This window comes from Staurois parvus, unplaced genomic scaffold, assembly GCF_062004578.1.
Source record: "Staurois parvus isolate SC_StPar_1 unplaced genomic scaffold, SC_StPar_1.0 ptg000018l, whole genome shotgun sequence".
Taxonomy (NCBI): domain Eukaryota; kingdom Metazoa; phylum Chordata; class Amphibia; order Anura; family Ranidae; genus Staurois; species Staurois parvus.
Genome location: NW_028317814.1, coordinates 24,552,474 through 24,577,056, shown reverse-complemented (window position 1 = coordinate 24,577,056; position 24,583 = coordinate 24,552,474). Strand labels below are relative to the sequence as shown.

General features: G+C 43.1%; 1 protein-coding gene across 1 annotated transcript in view; it reads right to left on the bottom strand.

The window, feature by feature from the left end:
- CORO7 (coronin 7) overlaps positions 1-13,321 on the bottom strand; it is a 304,171-nt gene extending 290,850 nt beyond the window's left edge. Inside the window, exon 1 of the mRNA XM_089683334.1 lies at positions 13,105-13,321. Coding sequence (XP_089539460.1) covers positions 13,105-13,164 — 60 coding nt within the window. The 5' untranslated portion in view covers positions 13,165-13,321. The remainder of the gene's footprint in view (positions 1-13,104) is intronic.
- Positions 13,322-24,583: the final 11,262 nt, after the last annotated feature.

Below are 24,583 nucleotides of genomic sequence, written 5' to 3'. Positions count from 1 at the left end.
CAGAACTGGCCGGCCGCAGTGCAGCCGTCATTCGGCTATCTGCAGTTGGCAAGAGGTTAATAAAAATCATTCAAATACAAAGACATGCTGGTAGGTGAATTGGATTCTGTCTATGTTTTAGTATGTGTATGTATGAATGTGAGTTTGGGACCTTAGATTGTACACCCCTTGAGGGTGAGGAACTGATGTGAATGTACAATATATATATGTAAAGCTGCATAAATTGATGGTACTACAGTGGGGAAAATAATTATTTGATTATTATAAGGGTATTTTAAATGATAGAGACAGAATATCAACCAAAAATCCAGAAAAAACACGATACAAATGTTATAAATTGAGTTGCAGTTCAGTGAGTAAAATAAGTATTTGATCCCCAAGCAAAACATGACTTAGTACTTGGTGGAGAAACCCTTGTTGGGAAGCACAGAGGTAAGATGTTTCTTGTAGTTGGTTCTCAGGTTTGCACACATCTCAGGATTTTGGTCCACTCTTCTCTACAGATCTTCTCTAAATGCTTAAGGTTTATTGGCTGTCGCTTGGCAACTCAAAGTTTCAGCTCCCTCCATAAATTTTCTATAGGATTAACCTCCTTGGCGGTGTTCCCGAGTGTAGCTCGGGGTAGAATTTCTATACCAAGAACGGTAACCCCGAGCTACACTCGGGCTTACCATGCAGCGTTCTCTGGGGGTCCCTGCAGCACTTACCTTGTCCTTCGCTCCCACGATGGGTCCCCTGCAGCGTCCCCGGCCATCTCCTCCGGCAGATGCCGGCATCTGGCTTCCGTGTTCCGGTCCCTGTGACGTCGGAACGTTCGGGCGGCGGAAAATTTGAAATTTTTAAAAAATGACATTTTTGCTGTCATTGCTTTTTCACTGCATTTTACATACATTTTGTCCCCACTGCTTTGTCCTGTGCCCTGCCTGCATTTTGACTGTTCTTTCTGCCTGGAAACTTAGAAAAGTCCAATGGCGGCCAAAAAGCATCCCTTTACGTCAAAAGCGGTTTTAGAACAGCTAGAGAACAGCGATAGTAAACCAGAACCACTTGCAGAATTGAGTGATAATGATTTGTGGGGAAATTCGTCATCAGACACTGAAAACGATTTTGCGACTTTGCTCAGCGATGTGCGAATTTGCCTCTGTATTTCAAATTTCAGTGTTTTTGGTTTGATTATATTATTGAATTAAATTTATTATTATATTATTATTTTTTATGATTATTTATTAAATTATAATTTATGATTTCGTGTTTCAAGTTTTATCATATCCGGAATGTTTACTAGACTCTTGTTCGGACAGATTTCAGTGAGTTATTCCTAAAAATTACAGCCTACAATAAAAAACTACATATTTCCATGCAAAATAATGGTACCGCTTTCAGCACAAAATTCCTGACATAATCATACCGCCAGGGAGGTTAAGGTCTGGAGACTGTCTAGGCTACTCCATGACCTTAATGTGCTTCTTCTTGAGCCACTCCTTTGTTGCCTTGGTGGTATATTTTGGATCTTTGTCATCCTGGAAGACCCATCCACGACCCATCTTCAGTGTTCTGGCTGAGGAAAGAAGGTTCTCATCCAAGATTTTACAATACATGGCCCCATCCATTGGCCCCTCAATGCAGCAAAGTCGGCCTGTACCTTTAGCAGAGAAACAGCTCCAAAGCATAATGTTTCCACCTCCGTGCTTGACTGTAGGGATGGTGTTCTTAGGGTCATAGTCAGCATTTTTCTTCCTCCAAACATGGCGAGTCAAGGTAATGCCAAAGAGCTCAATTTTGGTTTCATCTAACCACAGCACTTTCTCCCAATATTTCTCTGAATAATTTAGATGTTTATTGTAAAACTTCAGACAGGACTGAGCATGTGCCTTCTTGAGGAGGGGGACCTTGCGAGCGCTGCAGGATTTCAGTCCATGTCGGCGTATTGTGTTACCAATAGTTTGTTTGGTGACTGTGGTCCCAACTGCTTTGAGATCATTCACAAGCTCCTCCCGTGTTCTGAGCGGATCCCTCACTTTTCTCATGATCATCCTTAACCCATGAGGCGAAATATTGCATGGAGCTCCAGACTGAGGAGATGGATGGTTATTTTGTATTTCTTCCATTTGCCAATAATCGCTCCAACAGTTGTCTCCTTCCCACCAAGCTTCTTGCTGATGGTCTTGTAGCCCATTCCTGCCTTGTGCAGGTCTACAATCGTGTCCCTCACATCCTATGACAGTCTTGCCTATGGTGGTGCCCAAAAAAGAGATTCTGTGGACAGGTGTCTTTTATATACACAATGAGTTGTCGTTAGGAGCAGCTTCTTAGATAGACAGGACTAATCTGTGTACCACATGAGCACATAGCCAGTCTGTGGGAGCCAGAATTATTGTTGGTTGGTAGGCGATCAAATACTTATTTTACTCACTGAACTGCAACTCCATTTATAACATTTGTATCGTGTTTTTTCTGGATTTTTGGTTGATATTCTGTCTCTATCATTCAAAATACACCTATGATAAAAATGATAGACCCTTCATTTCTTTGTAAGTGGGCAAACTTACAAAATCTGCAGGGGATCAAATAATTATTTTCCCCGCTGTATATAAGTACCTGTAATAAACAACAATTGCATTTTGAGAAGGACAGTTCAGGGACAGCAACAGCCTCCTTATTCCAGCACAAGTTTCACAACAAGCTACAAGGGAGAGATCTTGCTGGAATCTGTAGTTCCTCTTTAGATGAAAAGTTATGGGATTCTGGCAATAAGCAGTACTATAACTTTCCATTCACACAGCGCTTTCCATTCACCTTGGCTCTGGTTCAGTAGTAAGGATAACCCTGCCAATGTATACAGCTGAAGGTGCCAACAGGCACAGGAAGTACGGGAGGAAATGAAAGTCTGATGACAGCTTCAAGCAAACAAGACAGCGGAAATCATCGGCTCTGTGCAATACTCAGACACAGCACTCCTTGTAGACTATTGAGATCGATGAATATAGAGCCGACTATGCAGATGATTGCCACCATCTCCAGGAATTCACATGTTCCCCAACAGAAGAAGTGGGAAGTGAGTGGGAGGCCCTGATGACGGAGGCACAGCTGAACACTACTACTGTCAGATTTAGGATGCAAAAAGCTGCCGGGTTCTGTAACCCATAGAAACCAAATCAGTGCAATCACACCAATCAAATTGGATGGTTGCCCTGGGTTACAGATCACTGCCCAATATAGTTATATTCCTTTGTTGTGCATCAACAGCGGACTGATCATTTGGAAACATGGGCACAGCCCGAGGGCCCAGGGCCAGTAGGGGGCCCCATGAGATGCCCCTGGTACCTTTTTCATACAGCGGACACCAAGGGCGGACTGACCATTTGTAAACACGGGCACAGCCCGAGGGCCCGGGGTCAGTAGGGGGCCCCATGAGATGCCCCTGGTACCCTTTTCATAGGCTTTTTTTGAGTTTGGGCAAGGACACAGGGGCCCCATGATCCCCTATTGCCCGGAGGCCCCATGAGTTGTCAGTCCGCCCCTGGCTGACACTGAGGGTGGTGCAGGAAGGCAGCCTGCTGAAATCAATGGGCTTCCAATGCAACAATAATCAGACATCACAACATTTTCCCTGCAATGCATTGTCATAGAGCAGAGGATCTCCAACCTGCGGCCCTTTGCTTGCCATTATCCGGTCCTTGGGCACTATTCCTCTCACTGACACTAATAACGGGGAATTATTTCATCATGAATGCTGCCAGACGCATCCACCTTACCAACCTCTCTGCCAATCCCTCCACTGGCTTCCACTCACCCAAGGAATAAAATTCAAAGTACTAACAACAACTTACAAAGCCATCCACAACTCTGCCCCCAGCTACATTACAAACCTGCTCTCAAAATATCAACCAAACCGCTCTCTTCGTTCTTCCCAAAACCTCCTGCTCTCTAATTCCCATGTCATCTCCTCCCATGCTCGCCTCCAGGACTTCTCCCGAGCTTATCCCCTCCTATGGAACTCCCTACCCAAATCTGTCCAGCTATCTCCTAATCTATCCACCTTCAGACAATCCCTGAAAACCCTTCTCTCTAACCACTTGCCCTCCAGAGGATTTACCCCTCTTCCTGACCAGGCCATTTTTTTTCCTTATGGCGCTGCGTTACTTTAACTGACAATTGTGCAGTCATGCAACGCTGCACCGAAATTAAATTTACATCCTTTTTTCCCCACAAATAGAGCTTTCTTTTGATGGTATTTGATTGCCTGTGCGTTTTTTTACTTCTTGCGCTATTAAAGAAAAAAAAAAAAAAAAAAAAGACAATTTTGAGGAAAAAAACAATATTTTTGACTTTTTGCTATTAAACATGTCCAGTAAAATAATTTAAAAAAATTTGTCATAAATTTAGGCCATAATGTATTCTAGAACATGTCTACTAAAAAAACAATTCCAATACGTCTAAATTAATTGGTTTACGTGAAAGTTATAGCATTTACAGATGGCGGTATAGATACTGGAATTTTTTCTTTTTTTCTTTTTGTCTTTTTTACTAGTAATGGCGGCGATCAGCGACTCACAGCAAGACTGCGGCGGGCATTCTGACACTGGGAGGAACTGACTTGGTGTCACTGACATCTCCAGTGACACCAATACAGTGATCAGTGCTAATAAAAAGCACTGACACTGTACTAATGGCACTGGGCAGGAAGGGGTTAACATGTGGGGCGATCAAAGGGTTAACTGTGTGCGGTTTTACTGTGAGCTGCCTGTGCTTTCAACTGTAAGCACACTGCTTTGTATGGCTCTGCTATGCACAGGAGCTGACAGGGGAGAGAACTGTATTGTTTACATACAGTTCTCTCCCCCATCAGTAATACTCGGCGATCACCGGGTACCGGCGAGAAATCACCGGACGGGACCCGTTGATTGACAGCTGAGGCCGCGAACAGAGGCGCGGGTAGGGCTAGTGCGCGCCCCCTACCCGGTAATACAAAATCAGGTATATATACGTGATTTTGCGCACTCCTGCCGCCCTATAGCAGTATATCTGCTATAGGGCGGCAGAAAAGCGGTCAAAAAAGCCTATCCTGCTTCTAACCAATATACTGCGTTTTTACTTTCTCCAGCAGCTCATCCCCCACAGCTATTACCTTTTGTATCACTTGACCCTCCCTTTTAGATTGTATTGTATCTGTAATGTCTACCTTCATTTTGTACAACGCTGTGCAAACTGTTGGCGATATAAAAATCCTGTATAATAATAATTTCTCCCACTGGCACCAATGATGGGGCGCTATTCCTCCCGCTAATACAAAAGATCAGGCATTGTTAACCCCCACTGAGCCAGGACATTTTCTGTCCCCCACTGGCCACACTCCAGCCCCCCTAAAGTCTAAAGAACAGTAAAATGTATGGTATTGCAATATGTCAATGTATGTTACATGCATTCCTGCAATGCATAAATATAAATCAGCCCTGAACCTTATAATAAAAAAAAAAACAGAATTATCCCATACACTGTTGATTAAAAATCATCATTTGATCATTACCCCTGCAAATTAAATACAAATTCAAGAGCACGTTATAGTTAAGACCCTTTGCACACAGGGCTGTCCAGTTGCAGCGTTTCCCTTTCGTGCTTTTACTGTGCCCAGGAGGGACAGATGCAGCGTCCAGCTCCACTGCATGCAGCCTATCAAAGGCTACGGAAGGCTGCGTCTGGATGTGGCTGAACGCTGTACTGAATGTTTCCAGCGTTTAGGGCCCTGTGCGTTCAGGGACAAAGGTCTGGATTTCAAAAAACATTCCAGGCCTTCGGTCCTAAACACCAGGACTGGATGCTGTACTTTTTCCACATGGGCGCAATAAAACACCAGATGAAACACACTGCAACTAGATGCCTCATTCCTCTGCTATCTGTAGGAGTCACTTCTCACAGGTTTTCCTGACACCAAGAGAAAAAAGGTGACAGGGGAGGGATCTCCAGCACACAGCCTGTGATTGACAGCCTCAGCTCCGTTCCTGTGTTCTGTGTGGAGGGGCGGGGAGGAGGTTGTCCATTCCCTCTAATCAGCTCACAGAACTCTCCTCACTGAGCTCTACATAGTGTTACTTCATCTCCCTGCCCCCTGCTTTCTGAAAGTTCAGACAAGCTTTATAAATTCAGAATTTTGAAACGATGTAGAGAAGAGAAGACTGCAAGTAAACAGGTGCAACCTATGTAGGAGGATTTGAAGGCCAGTCACTTCACTGGGCATATATAAAGAGGAGTTCTGGTCCCTCTTCCAAAAATTAAAAGAGCAGCTACAAATACTGTAGCTGCTGACTTTAATATTAGGACACTTACCTGTCCAGGGAACCAGCGTTGTCCTCACCCCAAGCCGACTCTTCAATAGTGTGTTGGGTGCTGGCACTGCCATCTTGACTAAGGAAAACCGGCAGTGAAGCCTTGTTGCTTCTCAGCCGGTTTCCAACTGCGCATGCGTGAATTGCGTTGCACTTTATGAATGGGCCGCAGTCCTCAGGGACCTGTGAAATGCCTCAGAGGGCTGCAGGGAGAAGGAGGGAGGGCCAAACTGAGCCAGAAGTGGGAGTGGGTGCCTGTCGAAACCAGGTACCTGTTCCCCTCTCCCCCCCAAAAAGTGCCAAATGTGTCAGCAGAGGACGGAGGCAGATAAGGGCAGCACAGTGGCTCAATGGTTAGCACTTCTGCCTGGCAGTACTAGGGTCGTTGGTTCAAATCCCAACCACGGCACCATCTGCCTGGAGTTTGCATGTTCTCCCTGTGCCTGCGTGGGTTTCCTCTGGGTACTCTGGTTTCCTCCCACACTCCAAAGACAAGCTGGTAGGTTAATTGTCTCCTGTCTAAATTGTCCCTAGTATGTGTATGTATGAATGTGAGTTAGGGACCTTAGATTGTACACCCCTTGAGGGTTAGGGACTGATGTGAATGTACAATATATATGTAAAGCGCTGCGCAAATTGATGGCAATTTATAAGTACCTGAAATAAATAATAAATAAATAAAATAAGTGGAGCTTCCACTTTTGGGTGGAACTCCGCTTTAAGTGCTGATTTGGATCTATGCATTGTGTTCATGCACACATGGTCACATCACACAGCAATGCATTGACGCACTGCACTGCCTTTAATTTTGAACAGCACCCTAATGCACTAAGACAGGGGTCCTCAAACTACGGCCCGCCGAGGACATTTATCCGGTCTTAGTGACTAAGACATTGAACATCACCTATTTAGACCAATCAGAAGATACCATTTATATCTGATTGAAAAAGGCACAAGGTATGTTGAAATTACAACTTTCTATTTTTCCCAAAAATGTGAAAATTCTCCTACTAGACTGTAACATGTATAGATTTAGCATTAGGTACAGGAGGGGTAAGAGGCGACTCTACGTTTAGATCTTTCCCCATCATCAGCAGAACTAACGAGCCAGGCCCCCTGTTTCCTCTTGTGCCAAATCGTATTGTAACTGTAATGTCTACCTTCATTTTGTAAAGCACTGAGCAAACTGTTGGCGCAATATAAATCCTGTATAATAATAATAATAATAATAATAATACAAATTTATACAGAAGCTTACTTTCATAATGTCAGCATGTATTAGGCCTTGTTAGGCAGAAGATGCCCCCCGTAGGGGCACTTCTCGGATGTCTGCATGTCTATGGGTTCTAGCTGTGTACGGCTCATGAGATAACAGCACAGACTATAAATAGTTTTCATTTCAAGTTTTTTTGTTTTTTTTTTTCATCTCAATTATTCACCTAAATGTGCAAAAAGCTTTGGTAATGCACAGAGGACTACTGGTGCTAAATTTATCACAGCAGCAAAAAAAAAAAAAAAAAAAAAAAGCAATGCTGTTCCAATTAGATGGAATTCTTCATTTTCTAAAGCTGCCCACAGATTTTCGGTACGCTGCATGGGTACTGGCTGCCGAATGATCTTTCCAACTAAAGATCTTTCTATAAACATACAAATTTGCATTGGTTAAACTTGCGTCTACGGAGGTGGGGGGCTCCTATAATGGCAGCAGTGCTGAGCAAGTGACCCCCCCCCCCCATGGTCAGTGTACAGTGGGGCAGCCGCTTAGCTCAGGACTCTGAAAATGGCAGCTATTACTGTAGTAGCGCTGACCACTACAGTGACTGTCAGCTTCCACAGCAGTCCATCATGTATGAAATATGTATACTTGCACTGTGTCAAGCTGGACTCAGGGTTGTCTTAATGAATGGGGGCCCCGTGATAATATTGCATTACATTATACTTACCAACTGTCCCAGATTTGCTAGGACAGTCACGCTTTTAACTAAGCTGTCCTGGATGGCCATGTCCTGGGCAGCGTCCCGGAATCTGTACTGTGCCCTCTTGATCCCAGTATTGTGCCCTCCTGATCCCCCCACTCTTGTACTGTGCCCTTCTGCCTCCTCCCCGTGCCGCGCCCTTCTGCCCCCTCCCCGTGCCGCGCCCTTCTGCATCCTCCCCGTGCCATGCCCTTCTGCCCCCTCCCCGTGCCGCGCCCTTCTGCATCCTCCCCGTGCCATGCCCTTCTGCCTCCTCCCCTTGCTGCGCCCTTCTGCCTCCTCCCCTTGCTGCGCCCTTCTGCCTTCTCCCCGTGCTGCGCCCTTCTGCCTCCTCCCGGTACCGTGCCCTTCTGCCTCCTCCCTGTACTGTGTCCTTTGTGTTGATTAGTCTCGGATTTATGGCCTGTTTTCTTATTGTTTAAAATAGATTTTATCAAAAGTACTAATATGTATATATTTAATTCTATCAACTATTTATACTTTAATTCTTGAGAGTAGGTGTGTAAATTGGGGCAGGCTGCTAGGGGCCCCTGTGCATTACTTTGCCCAGAGGTCCATGGTGTTATTAAGATGGCCCTGGCTGGAAAAATCTCAAGGGCAGCACAGTGGCTAAATGGTTAGCACTTCCGTCTGGCAGTACTAGGGTCGTTGGCTCGAATCCCAACCAAGGCACCACCTGCCTGGAGTTTGCATGTTCTCCCTGTGCCTGCGTGGGTTTCCTCCGGGTACTCCGGTTTCTTCCCACACTCCAAAGACATGCTGGTAGGTTAATTGGCTCCTGTCTAAATTGTCCCAAGTATGTGTATGTATGAATGTGAGTTAGGGACCTTAGATTGTACACCCCTTGAGGGTCAGGGACTGATGTGAATGTACAATATATATGTAAATTGACGGCGCAATACAAGTACCTGAAATAAATAAATAAGTGTGCAATCAATATCACACCTGGAGTTCTAAATGCATGGTCGTTTCACAGGGGTGTATGTCTGTTTTTCATCTTTCACACCCATGTATTTCTATAGACTAGTGGATGAAAACAGATGATCATCTGTTTACATCCATTATTGTCTGTATTTGTTAACATTCATTTTTTGAACGGAAGAAAACCCAATTTTTTCTGTAAAAGAAAAAAACAGAACAGACGAAAACGGATGTAAACGGACATATGGTCTGTTTTTGCATTGGCAAAGGATCTAAAAAAATGACGAGAAACATGACGAAAAAAAATGATGTAATCTGATCCTTTTTTTTTTTTTTTTAAAAACGTAACTGAACTGATGAAAAAAAAACGGAATGCCTGTGTGAAAGGACCCTAAGGTGCTGAATCCAGGCCTGCATTGTTCGATTAGGACAGTCATATGCATATCAGAGGATAGGTGCTTGATGAGCACTATAGCAGCATTCATGAAACATGCATTCATACACTGGTCCAATCTGGAGCAACATAACTATGCAATTAAAATATTACCTGGATTTCATCTGAAAAATAAATAAATTATATATATATATTTTTTTTTATCACACAAACACACATATATATATATATATATATGTGTGTGTTTGTGTAATAATAAAAAAAATATATATATATATATATTTTTGTGTGTATATATATATATTTTTTTTTTTTGTGTGTGCACGTGTGTGTGTATATATATATATATATATATTTTTTTTTTTTTTTTATTACACAAACACACACACTATATATATATATATATATATATATATATATATATATATATACAGTTGCAAGAAAAAGTATGTGAACCCCTTGGGATTACGTGGAGTTTTGCATGAATTGGGCATAAAATGTGCTCTGAACATCATCTAAGTCACAACAATAGAAGAACACAGTCTGCTGAACATAATACTACACAAACATTAGATGTTGCCATGGTTTAATTGCACATAACATGTAAACATTCACAGTGCAGGGAGGAAAAAGTATGTGAGTCCCTAGCTTAAAGACTTCTCCCAGAGCTAATTGGAGTCAGGAGTGAGCCAACCTTGACTCCAATCAGTGTGATGATATTGGATGTGTTGCTGACAGCTGTCCTGCCCTTAAAAAACACACACATGTTTTGGGTTTACTGGTTTCAAGAAGCACTGTCTGATGTGAACCATGCCTCGCAGAAAAGAGCTCTCAGAAGACCTACGATCAAGAATTGTTGACTTGCATGAAGCTGGAAAGGGTTACAAAAGTATCTCCAAAAGCCTTGATGTTCATGTGTCCATGGTAAGACAGACTGTCTACGAATGGAGAAAGTTTAGCACTGTTGCTACTCTCCCTAGGCGTGGTCGTCCTGTAAAAATGACTGCAAGAGCACAGCGCAGAATGCTGCATGAAGTAAAGAAGAATCCCAGAGTGTCAGCTAAAGACCTACAGAAATCTTTGGCACATGCTAACATTTTTATTGACACATCTACAATAAGGAAAACATTAAACAAGAATAGAGTACATGGGAGGACACCACGGAGGAAGCCATTGCTGTCCAAAAAGAATATTGCAGCACGTTTGAAGTTTGCAAAAGAGCACCTGGATGTTCCACAGCACTACTGGCAAAATATACTGTGGACAGATGAAACCAAGATTGAGTTGTTTGGGAAGAACACACAACACTATGTGTGGAGAAAAAAAGGCACAGCACACCAACATCAAAACCTCATCCCCACTGTAAAACATGGCGGAGGGAGCATCATGGTTTGGGGCTGCTTTGCTGCCTCAGGGCCTGGACGGATTGTTGTCATTGATGGGAAAATGAATTCCAGAGTTTATCAAGACATTTTGCATGAAAACTGTCCGCCAACTGAAGCTCCGCAGAGGATGGGTGATGCACCAGGACAATGACCCAAAGCATACAAGTAATTCAACAAAACAATGGCTGCAACAGCACAGAATACGCCTTCTGGAGTGGCCCAGTCAGAGTCCTGACCTCAACCCGATTGAAATGCTGTGGCATGACATAAGAGAGCGATTCACCCCAGACATCCCAAGAATATTGCTACACTGAAACAGTTTTGTGAAGAGGAGTGGTCCAAAATTACTCCAGATCGTTGTGCAGGTCTGATCTGCAACTACAGGAAACGTTTGGTTGAGGTTATTGCTGCCAAAGGAGGGTCAACCAGGTATTAAGTCCAGAGGTTCACATACTTTTTCCTCCCTGCACTGTGAATGTTTACATGTTATGTGCAATTAAACCATGGCAACATCTAATGTTTGTGTAGTATTATGTTCAGCAGACTGTGTTCTTCTATTGTTGTGACTTAGATGACGTTCAGAGCACATTTTATGCCCAATTCATACAAAACTCCACGTAATCCCAAGGGGTTCACATACTTTTTCTTGCAACTGTATATATACACACACACACACACACACACATATACATACACACACACATACATATACACACACATACATACACACACATATATATGTGTGTGGTGTGTTTTTAATTTATATTTATTTTTTTAAATTATACACACATGCACATATATATATACATCCCTGTAACCTTTCCAATGGACAGTTCAGATTAAAAAAAAGGTTTCTTCCTCCTATCATAGTCACTTCCTTATGACATGTAGCAGTTCCTGGCTATAGGACACTTACCTATATATGAGTCGTTGACACTCTGATGGCTAGATCACCTGTATAGCTCCAGGGGAACTACAACTCTCAGCCTACACTGCCACCTACAGATATATGGGAACTTGTGGCTGCTCAGGAATTTGGTGATCACATGATGTAATTACACATCAGGAGTGATTGACATCTGTGAACTGCAGGAAGGTGTGTATTTCTACAATGCATACAACATGCGTAGACACCTTGCCATTCGTTTTATTAGCACGGCGACAAACATGCGTTGCGGTAGATGACAATGCGCTGTAGTGCTATGTAGCAAAATTCAGTGGCGTCCAATCTTCTGGTGCGTTGGAAGCCCATTGATTTCAAAGAGCTGCCTTATCGCAGCGCCGGTTCACATCTGTGTGTTGAGTTTTAGGTGCATTACCATTGAATACTATAGAATGTGTTGTGATCAGGGGCGGACTGAGAACTCATGGGGCCCCTGGGCAATAGGGGATCATGGGGCCCCTGTGTCCTTGCCCAAACTCAAAAAAGCCTATGAAAAAGGTACCAGGGGCATCTCATGGGGCCCCCTACTGACCCCGGGCCCTCGGGCAGTGCCCGAGTTTCCAAATGGTCAGTCCGCCCCTGGTTGTGATCAAAGTGCATCAAAGGTGCAGCATCTAGGACTTTTTTTTTTCCCCATGCGCAGCACCTAAAAATGCACAGGTGCGCACAGAGCCTAACATGCGTTTATACAGGGTCCTAATGTGAATCAGCTCAGGTTCTCCGTATTCAGTGAGCAGCACTGTGTGCAGAGTTCAGTAACCCATAGCCACTGATCAGACCACGGCAACGTGAATGCTTACTGGTTGCTATGGGTTACCGCCACCCCACCTCCAGCACCGCTTTGTTATGTAATCCGATGATTTACACTCCCTCCCCCGCCTGTCCAAGGGTGCAGCCAATGGCATCACCCCTCCATTCACACCCTGTCTATAGGTGTGCTCTCCTTATATGGTCATATGGAGGAGCTGGGGGGGTGCCCCCTCCCTAATGCACAAGTTTAACCCCTTCCTGCCCACACCAAGCTGCCATTATGACACATGGCAATGCAAGTCAGTGAGAACTCTTCCCTCCCCAGCCAGGTAACACAATCCCTGCCTCCCAATGATGACCCCCTTCAAGGTGCACACCCCATACTGCTGTCACCCGCCACAGCCCCCCTCACCTCCTTTTTGGGGATCTTCGGGATGCAGTTCTTGAACTTAGATGGCTTGAACCGGTTCATGGTGTCCCCTCCCAGAGACTGTCACCGCCTGTTCCTGAGTGCCCGAGTCCGTCCCTGAGTGTCTCTGCCTCCTCTACACTGCCTGTGTCTTCCTCTCTCACTCTCTGCTCTCCCAGGAGTCCCTCCCAGCCTGAGAGACAGCGTCCAGCGATGACAGCGGCGATCGATTGCTCCTGGCGGCTCGGGACACTTTCTGCATCTGTCATCCTCTAGCAGGCCTGTCTGTGTTATTGTTGCTATAGAGACAGATTGTGCACGTGGTACAGTGCTTCTCCAGTTCATTTTGGGCTTTTAACCACTTGCCCTCCAGAGGATTTACCCCCCTTCCTGACCAGGCCATTTTCTGGGTTACTTTAACTGACAATTGTGCGGTCATGCGACGCTGCACCCAAATGAGATTTACATCCTTTCTTTCGGTGGTATTTGATCGCGAGAGAGAGAGAGAGGAAGAAAGAAAAATGAAAGAAAGAAAGAAAAATGAAAGAAAAAAAGAAAGAAAAAAAGAAAGATAGAAAGAAAAAGAGAAGTAAAGAAAGAAAGGAGGGGAAGAAAGAAATAAATAAGAGAAAAGGTCTTTTGTTCTTTTTTTTCCCACGAATAGACCTTTCGGTGGTATTTGATCGCCTGTGTGTTTTTTATTTTTGGCGCTATAAAAAGAAAGACTGACAATGTTGAGAAAAAAACTATATTTTTTACTTGTTGCTATTAAACATGTCCAGTAAAACTATTTAAAAAATCAAAATACGTAATAAATTTAGGCCAATATGTATTCTGCTACATGTCTTTGATTAAAAAAAAGAAAGAGAAACAGGCGGGACAGAGAGGGAAGGAAAGAAGGGAGGGAAAAAGGAGGAAAGGAAGGACGGAGAAAAAGAAAGAAGGAGGGAAAGAAAGAAAAAGAAAGAAAGGGGAAAAAAGGAGAGAAACAGGAGACAGAGAGAGAGAGAGAAGGAAGGAAAGAAAGAAACGAGAGAAACAGGAGACAGAGAAAGAAAGAGAGAAGTAAAGAAATAAAGAAAGGAGGGAAAGAAGGAGGAAAGGAAGGATGGAGGAAAAGAAGGAAGGAGGGAAAGAAGGAAAGAGGGAAAGAAAGAAACTGGGAAAAAAGGAGATTAACAGGAGACAGAAAGGGAGAGAAGGAAAGAAAGAAAAGAGAGAAACAGGAGAGAAAGAAAGAAAGCAGGGAAAGAAGGAAATAGGGAGAGAAAGGGAAGAAAAGAGAGAAACAGGAAACAGAGAGAGAGAAAGAAAGGAGAGAAACAGGAGACAGAAGGAAAGAGAAAGAAAAGAAAGAAAGAAAGGAAAGAGGGAAAGAAAGAGAGAAAGGGAAAAAAAGAGAGAAACAGGAGAAAGAAAGAAAGAAAGAAAAAGAAAGAGAGAAAGGAGGGAAAAAAGGAGGAAAAGAAGGACGGAGGGAAAGAGGGAAAGAAAGAAACTGGAAAAAAGGAGATTAACAGGAGACAGAAAGAGAGAGAAGGAAAGAAAGAAAAGAGAGAAACAGGAGACAAAGAAAGAAGAGAAGGAAAGAAAGGAGGGAAAGAAGGAGGAAAAGAAGGAAAGAGGGAGAGAAAGGGAAGAAAAGAGAGAAACAGAGAGAGAAAGAAAGAAAGGAGGGAAAGAAGGAGGAAAGGAAGGATGGAGGAAAAGAAGGAAGGAGGGAAAGAAAGAAGGAAGGAAAGCAGAAAGGAAGGAAAGAAAGGAGGGAGAGAGAAATAAAGAAAGGAGAGAAACAGGAGACAGAGAAAGAAAGTAAAGAAAGAAAGGGAAAGAAGGAGGAAAGGAAGGACAGAGGAAAAGAAGGAAGAAAGAAAGGAAGAAGGAAAGAGGGAAAGAAAGAAGCAGGGAAAGAAAGAAAGAAAAAGAAAGGAGAGAAACGGAAGAAAGAAAGAAAAGTCTTTTGTCCTTTTTTTCCCACGAATAGAGCTTTGTTTCGGTGGTATTTGATCCCCTGTGCGTTTTTTCTTTTTTGTGCTATAAAAAAAGACTGACAATTTTGAGAAAAAACAATATTTTTGACTTTTTGCTATTAAACATGTCTAGTAAAACAGTTTAAAAAATCAAATTTCATCATAAATTTAGGCCAAAATGTATTCTGCTCCATGTCTTTGCTAAAAAAAAAACCCAATATATGTAAATTAATTGGTTTACATGAAAATGATAGCATTTACAAATGGCGGTATAGATACTTGAAGTTTATCTTCAGGACTGCAGCGGGCATTCTGACACTGGGGGGGAACTGACTAACTGCCACTGATATCCCAGTGACACCAATACAGTGATCAGTGCTAATAAAAAGAGCTGTATCCCTGGACAGGTAAGTGTCCCTATATTAAAAGTCAGCAGCTGAAGTATTTGTAGCTGCTGACTTTCAATTTTTTTTCGGGGGGGGGGAGTTACTGAAGATCCTCTTTAATAACACAGTGAAGCCTAGGTATAACTAATCTCATCCGTCCTCCTAAGTATTTGGAATCCTTGATAAATTCAAGGAGAAGTTTAATCTGGAAGATTACTCCATAAACCAGATCACACTGGAGCAAATCTTCCTGAGCTTTAGCCATTTCCACCAGAAGTAGGCTTAGAGTAGGCTATGGAGCCAATCGCAACACGGAGGAAGCGTGTGATCTTGTTACTAAACTTAACGCGTTACTAAACCCACAACAGTACAATCAGTCTGTATATGCAGTAAAGCATGCTTGTTATACTCACTGTGGAACCTAAGGGGTTAACCCTCTGCATTGTGTAAAATCGCAGTTTGATCCTGTCTTCTCTGATCCTCCCCTTCTTCCACTTCCAGTGTCCCCTTCTTATCTCCTGATAAGACATATCATGTGGAGTCACTCTGCACGTGCTCAGTTTGTTGTGTATTGCAAAAGAGGATTGTCCAGACAGAGATCAGGGGTTCTTCATCCTCCTATAGCAAAATGAAAACTCCTCCTACAAGCTTTAACCAGTGCTCTGCTGGACACTGGTAGAAGCCAAAAAACTGCTCTCAGGCTGCATTTGCACTTTAGCATTTTATAGCTTGAAGTTCCAAAAAAGCGCAAACTTAAAAAAATCAGTTCTCTATGGTGCCTGTTCACACCTGATCACACAAACAGGCACCATAGAGAACAATTTATTTTTTTAAGTGTGAGCATTTTTGGAACTTCAAGCTTCAAACTACAAAACGCTCAAGTGTGAATGCAGCCTAACTGCTGATGAGAAAAGGTATTTAGCAGTTCATATTTACTAAAATAATTGCATTTCCATTTTGTGTGTACTGTGGGAGACCAGATATAGTGAATGCAGGGTCCGGGGAGATCAGATATAGTGAATGCAGGGTCCGGGGAGGCCGGATATAGTGAATGCAGGGTCCGGGGAGACCGGATATAGTGAATGCAGGGTCCGGGGAGACCGGATATAGTGAATGCAGGGTCCTGGGTGATCAGATATAGTGAATGCAGGGTCCGGGGAGATCGGATATAGTGAATGCAGGGTCCAGGGAGACCAGATATAGTGAATGCAGGGTCCGGGGAGACCGGATATAGTGAATGCAGGGTCCAGGGAGACCAGATATAGTGAATGCAGGGTCCGGGGAGGCCAGATATAGTGAATGCAGGGTCTGGGGAGATCAGATATAGTGGATTCAGGGTCCTGGGAGATCAGATATAGTAAATGCAGGGTCCGGGGAGACCAGATATAGTGAATGCAGGGTCCGGGGAGGCCAGATATAGTGAATGCAGGGTCCAGGGAGATCGGATATAGTGAATGCAGGGTCCAGGGAGACCGGATATAGTGAATGCAGGGTCCGGGGAGACCGGATATAGTGAATGCAGGGTCCGGGGAGACCGGATATAGTGAATGCAGGGTCCGGGGAGGCCAGATATAGTGAATGCAGGGTCCGGGGAGGCCAGATATAGTGAATGCAGGGTCCGGGGAGATCAGATATAGTGGATTCAGGGTCCTGGGAGATCAGATATAGTGAATGCAGGGTCCTGGGAGACCAGATATAGTGGATTCAGGGTCCTTGGAGATCAGATATGGTGAATGCAGGGTCCGGGGAGACCGGATATAGTGAATGCAGGGTCCGGGGAGACCAGATATAGTGAATGCAGGGTCCTGAGAGACCAGAGATAGTGAATACAGGGTCCTTGGAGACCAGATATAGTGAATGCAGGGTCCAGGGAGACCAGATATAGTGAATGCAGGCTCCGAGGAGATCAGATATAGTGAATGCAGGGTCTGGGGAGACCAGATATAGTGAATTCAGGGTCCGGGGAGACCAGATATAGTGAATGCAGGGTCCGGGGAGACCAGATATAGTGAATGCAGGGTCTGGGGAGACCAGATATAGTGAATGCAGGGTCCGGGGAGACCAGATATAGTGAATTCAGGGTCTGGGGAGACCAGATATAGTGAATGCAGGGTCCGGGGAGACCAGATATAGTGAATGCAGGGTCCGGGGAGACCAGATATAGTGAATGCAGGGTCCGGGGTTTAGTAATACTTTAATGGACATCTGGGAGATTTTTTTTTACCAGATTGGAAAAATTGTATGGCAATATTCCTTGTATTCTGAATCAGTCTGTCAATTGAGATTTTTTTTCTTTTCTTACTTTTACTCCAAAGGTTTGAAGTTCACTCTTTTGCCCTTGCATGCATTTACACACTGTAACCTATTAAAACTTCAATAAAAACTTATTGAAAGAAAAAGAGCCGTTTCTGCATTCTGTTTTGCGTTGTGTTTTTGCACTTGCGTTTATTATACAATTTTGCCGTGCTTTCCTTTTTTTAATTTTTCTTGTTGCTAGGCAGATTTAAAACGCAAAACACAAAATGCATCAAAAACACAGCAAAAACGCAATACATGCTTTTCTGCAGCATTTCCATTGAAGTCTATTGAACCAAAAACGCAACGTTTTGCATTCAAAAAAGTCCCTGGCCCTTTCCAAAAACTGCACCGGGTGAGAAACGCGCAGATGTGATCCTGTCCCATAGGAAATCATGTTAAATGGACTGTACTGCGTTTCTGCAAAATGCTGCAGAAAACGCTTAGGTGTGAACCTAGGGTCAGAACTAATTGAGTGGTTTCAAAACTTTAATCAAGTGGCAATTAACTTTTTCCAATTTTTAGTTCAGAAGGAAAAATGAAAACGAATCAAAATAAATAATGAGGTCAGTGAATTAAAAGTGAAGTTATTCCTGTAAAAACAAAATAGTTCCATATAAAAAAGATGATGAGTATATCGCAAGCTCTGAAGCTTTGAGAAAGACTTCAGGGATGGTGGAGTATGAACAGAAAATGAAGAAAAGGAAAATGTATTACAGATATTGGGGTCAGTTCACTAAGAGATAAATGCCACATAGATTTTTGAGTTAAAATAACTAATGTGATATTTATCTAAAAAGTAATCAATTCACTAAAAGATATGCGTTATTTACCGAATGCGTTAAAGATTTATGTTTTAGGATATTTATCACTCAAAATAGTTGTTTTTGGTGTTTTTTTGCAATTTTTATTTTTACATGCCAACACGTCACAAGAGGGAGATATACTTCTGTAAATAAATGCCACAGAAATAATGTGAAACTGTGAAAACCTTCTAGTGTGCTTTCATTCATAGAACGGTCTCCCTCTGGTGGGATGTTACAATGTATTTTCACTCCTGAGCTCAGGGAAGAACATTTCCACACTGATACATTGTATACTTTTAGTTTACTGACCAGTTCATCTAATGCAGGCCATAGACGGGTCAAAAATTGGCCAATTTGTTGGCCGAAAAAAAAAATCGGCCGATTTTCGCACCGTTAGTGGGTTAATTGGTCAGCCGTTTTTCGGGGTTTTGGCACTTTTTTTTATCGGTAAAGTAGAAAAAAATCGGCCAATTTTGCCGATCGGACGATTTTCTCAGTAACGATGGGCAAATCGGCAGATCGTTTTACCGATAAAAAAACTGCCCATGAGCCGTGACCTGCAAGAAGGAGAAAAAGAAGAAGAAGAAAAAGAAGAATTCCTGTCTGCTATTATATTTTATATGAAAAGTATTGCGGTTGCAACAATGTATCTATTTGTATCCGAATAAAACCATCTGTATCCGAAATGGATACAAATAGATACATTGTTGCAACCGCAATACTTTTTCATGTCAAATATAATACTGGAGCTCTCTGCAGGGACAGAAGTAATTAAATGCCGGCCATAGACAGGACGAAAATCGGCTGATTTTATTTACCATTGGTGGTAACTTCGGCCTATTGAACGACCGATTTTTTGTTTTTTTTTTAAAAACGGACGGTTTTCGACCCATCTATGGCCTGCATAAGTCCCAGGTCTTAGATGAACTGGCAACATGCAAATCGCATGCCAAATCGCAGCCTACTGTATCGGTGCAGTTCCTTCTTGGTTGGAGCCGCACTGATTTCTAAAGTAGTATATGCACTACTGTTGGTGCAATTTGCATAGATATCTGTATCAGATATCTTGCAGATCGCACCTGAAATCGGCATGTCATCTGACTTTGAAATCGTGTGACTTCATTGCAAGTCGCACGATTTCAAAGTAGGTTTTGATGTGACTGGGGTGTAGGACTCCATGCACTCTTGGTGTTTTAATAACGCTGGTAGCGTTAGCTGTGTAGTCACATTAAAAACGTGCATTTTGCAGCATTTTTTAGCATGTTTGCATTAGTGTTTATCCGTGTTTTGCCACATTTGCGGTTTTTAGCATTTGTTTTACACAAAAAAAATTGTTGCTCAAAAAACATCCAAAAACACTGGTTTGCCGTGTTTTACCACGTTTTTCAGCATTAGAGCGTTTTTACAGCTAAAAAACTCCTCTAGAAACCAACTAATTCTGGGGGGGGGTTTTTTCCAGCCAAAAAACGCTGATTAAAGCCTATGTGTGCATGGACACATAGAATATCATGCCAGGGAGTTTACTGGCTGTAGAAAAAAGCACCAAAAGCCAAAAACAGCCCCTGTAAAAACATCCAGTGTGCATGAGGACTAAAAGGTAAAATATTAGTTACAGAGAGATGAAAATAATTCCTTCGGATTGGACACATTTTAGGCTACATTTACATGTAAAACTGTATTTGTAGCCTCTGTAGAATCCCAGAGAAACACACAAAATGGTTATATGGCGCCTGATTGCGACAGCTGAACTGTGATTGGTACTGTCACAATCGGACTGATGCGCTGGTGTCGGAAATCATATTCCTGATCCAGTGATCTAAACCGTTCCTGGCCTATTTGAGATAGAACACAGAACGTCCTGTGGGCTGGTACGGGAACATCCCCCAGGGTTGATTGGCCAAGGCCTAAAGCCCAGCCCACATCCATATTTTAATAAATTGAGGACCCTGAGATATGGACGGCGTGATTGGTATGGAGCCAGTTCCATTTGACTGGCGAATCGCAGACTTTCTTTTGACTTGCTCAAGTCACAGGATAAATCTTGGTAAAAGTTTTATTTCTGTTTTTATTCCCTTTTTATTTTATAGTGAATAGCCAATTGTGTGTCTTTTTGTCTTTCTTGTATTTACTTTTTTCTTTGTACATAGTTTATGCACTGCCCACTTTTGGTATATTAAATTGTAAAATTATTAAGTGACTTCTGTGTATTAAAGCTCGGGCTCATATCTCTAGAGAGATTGTTGTATTGTAGTGTCTATGTGCTCAGTCTAAGTTCATTGCCAATCTGTATGCAATTGCACTGTGTGTTGGCACATACTGCATGCAAATTGTAAAGTAGCAGATCTGCCAGATGGAGATGTGTGTGTGGTGGCCCAGCAAACCAGTCTGCGGACAAACTGTTGGGTGGTGGCAAGCTACCATTTGTGTGTGTGAGTCTGGTGAGGGGGGATGTGGACAGTAGGAAGAGTGAATAACAATGGGGTTCTAGCTTGTAGGATAGCTGGAGGAACCGTAGAAGGGTGTGCTAATTGTTAGACTGCTCCCCAACCCTTAGAGTACACCAGATTGTATGTAAGATTTGTATCTCCCTGTGTGTGGTCAGTCAGCTAGATTGGAGTCTCCCTCCAGTGGTGGCCAGAGGTAGTGCAGGCTGTGAAAGGGTATCACGGCCAATTTTATATGCTCAAAGTAAGTCCCCTTTATTCCCTTTTAACTCCAAGTCATGGACCACGCCGTTGTTAGCTAGTCACTGTGGGCGTGCATTTTATCCATGACACACACCAAAGAATATAATGACTCCCAATCTGCTTCTGTTGAGGATAAACCCCAAAGGGAGGAGAGGGAACTATATGGTTAGGAGTAATGAGTGGGGAGACCCAATACCCATGGGCATTAAAGGACTTACTATAGTGATGACCGCTACTGCCTCCCATCTAATGGTATGAGGCTCAGAAGAGGGAAGCATTTTGTAGATTCTCCTAGAAATGCTCATAACCATAATAGGAGAGGCTATGGGTCATCATATAGGAAGAATAGTATTCTTCCTATACTTAGATTATGGATTGGACTGAATGGTGGACATAATGTTCCAATGTCCAGTCATTATGAACTTCTCAGAATAGCTGAGGAGGAAAGGTTTAGGTTTCCCATGAGATATCACCCTTAGAATTTATAATATCGTGGAAATAGTAATCCAAGAAGAGGAACAACTGGTCGGCATGCCCCTAATTCTCACCGTTTTCAGGGGGCCCCATTCAAGGTCAAAAAAAAGGAATGGAGTCAAAAGAGGTTCCAGAAGGTGATAGAGAATCCAAGAAAAAAAGGGAAATTTTGAAATTGCCCTGGCATTTTTAGTCTAAAGTTAAGCTGATTTGTCTTTGGAAGAGAAACAGGTGTTTGCAAATTGCACCTCCAAGGAAATTAAATAAATGTGAAACTTGATTATTTCTCTTAACCATTATCTTCTTTTTTCTGCAAAAGATTGTCTCTCTGACAAAATCTCAGCCCTGTCCTGCCCTATCTTGGCCACTTCTATCTACAACAGTTCACTGTCATCCACTGTGGACACATTGGCCCCCCTCACTACACACAGAATTAGGCCCCGACCGCTACGGCCCTGGCAAACAGAAAATACCACATGCCTCAAAAACATAGCCGTGTTCTTGACCGTTTATGGCATAAGACCCAGCAAGACTTCGACCAATATAAATCTGCCCTTCAGAAATACAATTCCTGTCTCCACACTGCCAAACGGATCTATTTTATCACTCTCATTAACACCCTCTCACGCCATCCCAGTCAACTCTTTTCTAAGTCTCTACTTTGTCCTTCTTTACCTCCACCCAGTAACTCACTCACTGCCCAGATCGCTAATCACTTCAAAAATAAGATGGATACAATTCATGACGAGATCTCCACTGTACAGATATCTCCCTCACCCTACACTCCTTGTCCACCTGCACAATCTATACTTCCCTTGTTTAACCCAGCTACTATAGAGGAGGTTGGTAAACTTTTTTCTAAAGCCTACCTAACCACCTGTCTCCTGTTCCCTTGCGAATACTACGGTCACCCTCTGGCTCTATCCTTCACACTTTAACTCATATCTTCAAATCTCTCCCTTTCTACTGGGATCTTCCCCAACCCTCTAAAACATGCACTAGTCACCCCCATACTTAAAAAGGCTTCACTGGACCCCGCCAGTCTTAGCAACCTAAGACCCATCTCCTTACTCCCTTTTGCATCTGAACTCCTTGAACAACATTTCTACAATGAGCTGCCACCTCATTGAGAACAACCTTCTCGATACCCTTCAGTCTGGATTTCCCCCACAACACTCCATAGAAACTGCTCTCCTAAAACTCATGAACGACTTACTAACTGCTAAAACCAATGGTCACTATTCCGTACTCTCACTCTTGGACCTCTCCGCTGCCTTTGACTCAGTTGACCACCCCCTCCTCAAAAAAAACCTCTATTTACTTAGTCTCCGTGACTGTACTCTACGTTAGTTCGAATCTTACCTATCACTGCACCTTCAGTGTCACAACTCTACTTCCTCCTCTCCTACTCCTCTGTCAGGGTCCCCCAAGGTCCTGTCCTTGGACCTCTCCTATTCTCAATTCTCAATTGTAGACAGTCTGTCTTACAGTGGACACATGAACATCAAGGCTTTTAGAGATACTTTTGTAACCCTTTCCAGCTTCATGCAAGTCAGCAATTCTTGATCGTAGGTCTTCTGAGAGCTCTTTTCTGCGAGGCATGGTTCACATCAGACAGTGCTTCTTGAAACCAGTAAACCCAAAACAGGTGTGTGTTTTTTAAGGGCAGGACAGCTGTCAGCAGCACATCCAATATCATCACACTGATTGGAGTCAAGGTTGGCTCACTCCTGGCTCCAATTAGCTCTGGGAGAAGTCATTAAGCTAGGGCCTCACATACTTTTTCCTCCCTGCACTGTGAATGTTTACATGTTATGTGCAATTAAACCATGGCAACATCTAATGTTTGTGTAGTATTATGTTCAGCAGACTGTGTTCTTCTATTGTTGTGACTTAGATGACGTTCTGAGCACATTTTATGCCCAATTCATGCAAAACTCCACGTAATCCCAAGGGGTTCTCATACTTTTTCTTGCAACTGTAGGCTATCGTCCATCATGAATTCTGCTGCCAGGCTCATCCACCTTACCAACCATTCAATGTCTGCTACCCCTCTCTGCCAATCCCTCCACTGGCTTCCACTCACCCAACGAATAAAATTCAAAATACTAACAATTTACAAAGCCATCCAAAACTCTGCCCCCACCTACATCACCAACCTGGTCTCAAAATATCAACCAAACCTCCAAGACTTCTCCCATCCTATGGAACTCCCTACCCCAATCTGTCCAGCTGTCTCCTAATCTATCCACCTTTAGACGATCCCTGAAAACCTTTATCTTTAAAGAAGCCTATCCTGCTTCTAACTAGTAAGCTGCATTTTATTTCCTCAATCAACCCCTCCCCCCACAATTACCTTTTGTATTACTCAACCCTTCCTCCTAGATTGTAAGCTCCAATGAGCCGGGCCCTCTGCTTTCTCTCGTGCCAAATTGTGTTGTAACTGTCATGTCTACTTTCATTCTTTAAAGCGCTGCGCAAACTGTTGGCGCTATATAAATCCTGTATAATAATACTTATTTAATATTGACTTTACTGCAGTATTTATACATTTCTCCTTCGGGGTTTTATTGGTCCTTAGTTACCTTATATGGATATCCTTATTATTATCGATATTCGAGAAGAAGAGTGGAAGCCTTTTATATATTTTATTTATTGCAATTGATTTTTATTTCCTGGTTTTGGGTTTCCAATCACCCAGCATTATTGACAGTGCACCCACCCATCACCCATGTTTCCTTTCACATTACCACCGTCATTGCACCTACCTGTCACCCCATAGCACTGACACCGCGCTTACCCGTCACCCCATAGCACTGACACTGCGCCTACCTGTCACCCCACAGCACTGACACCTCACCTAC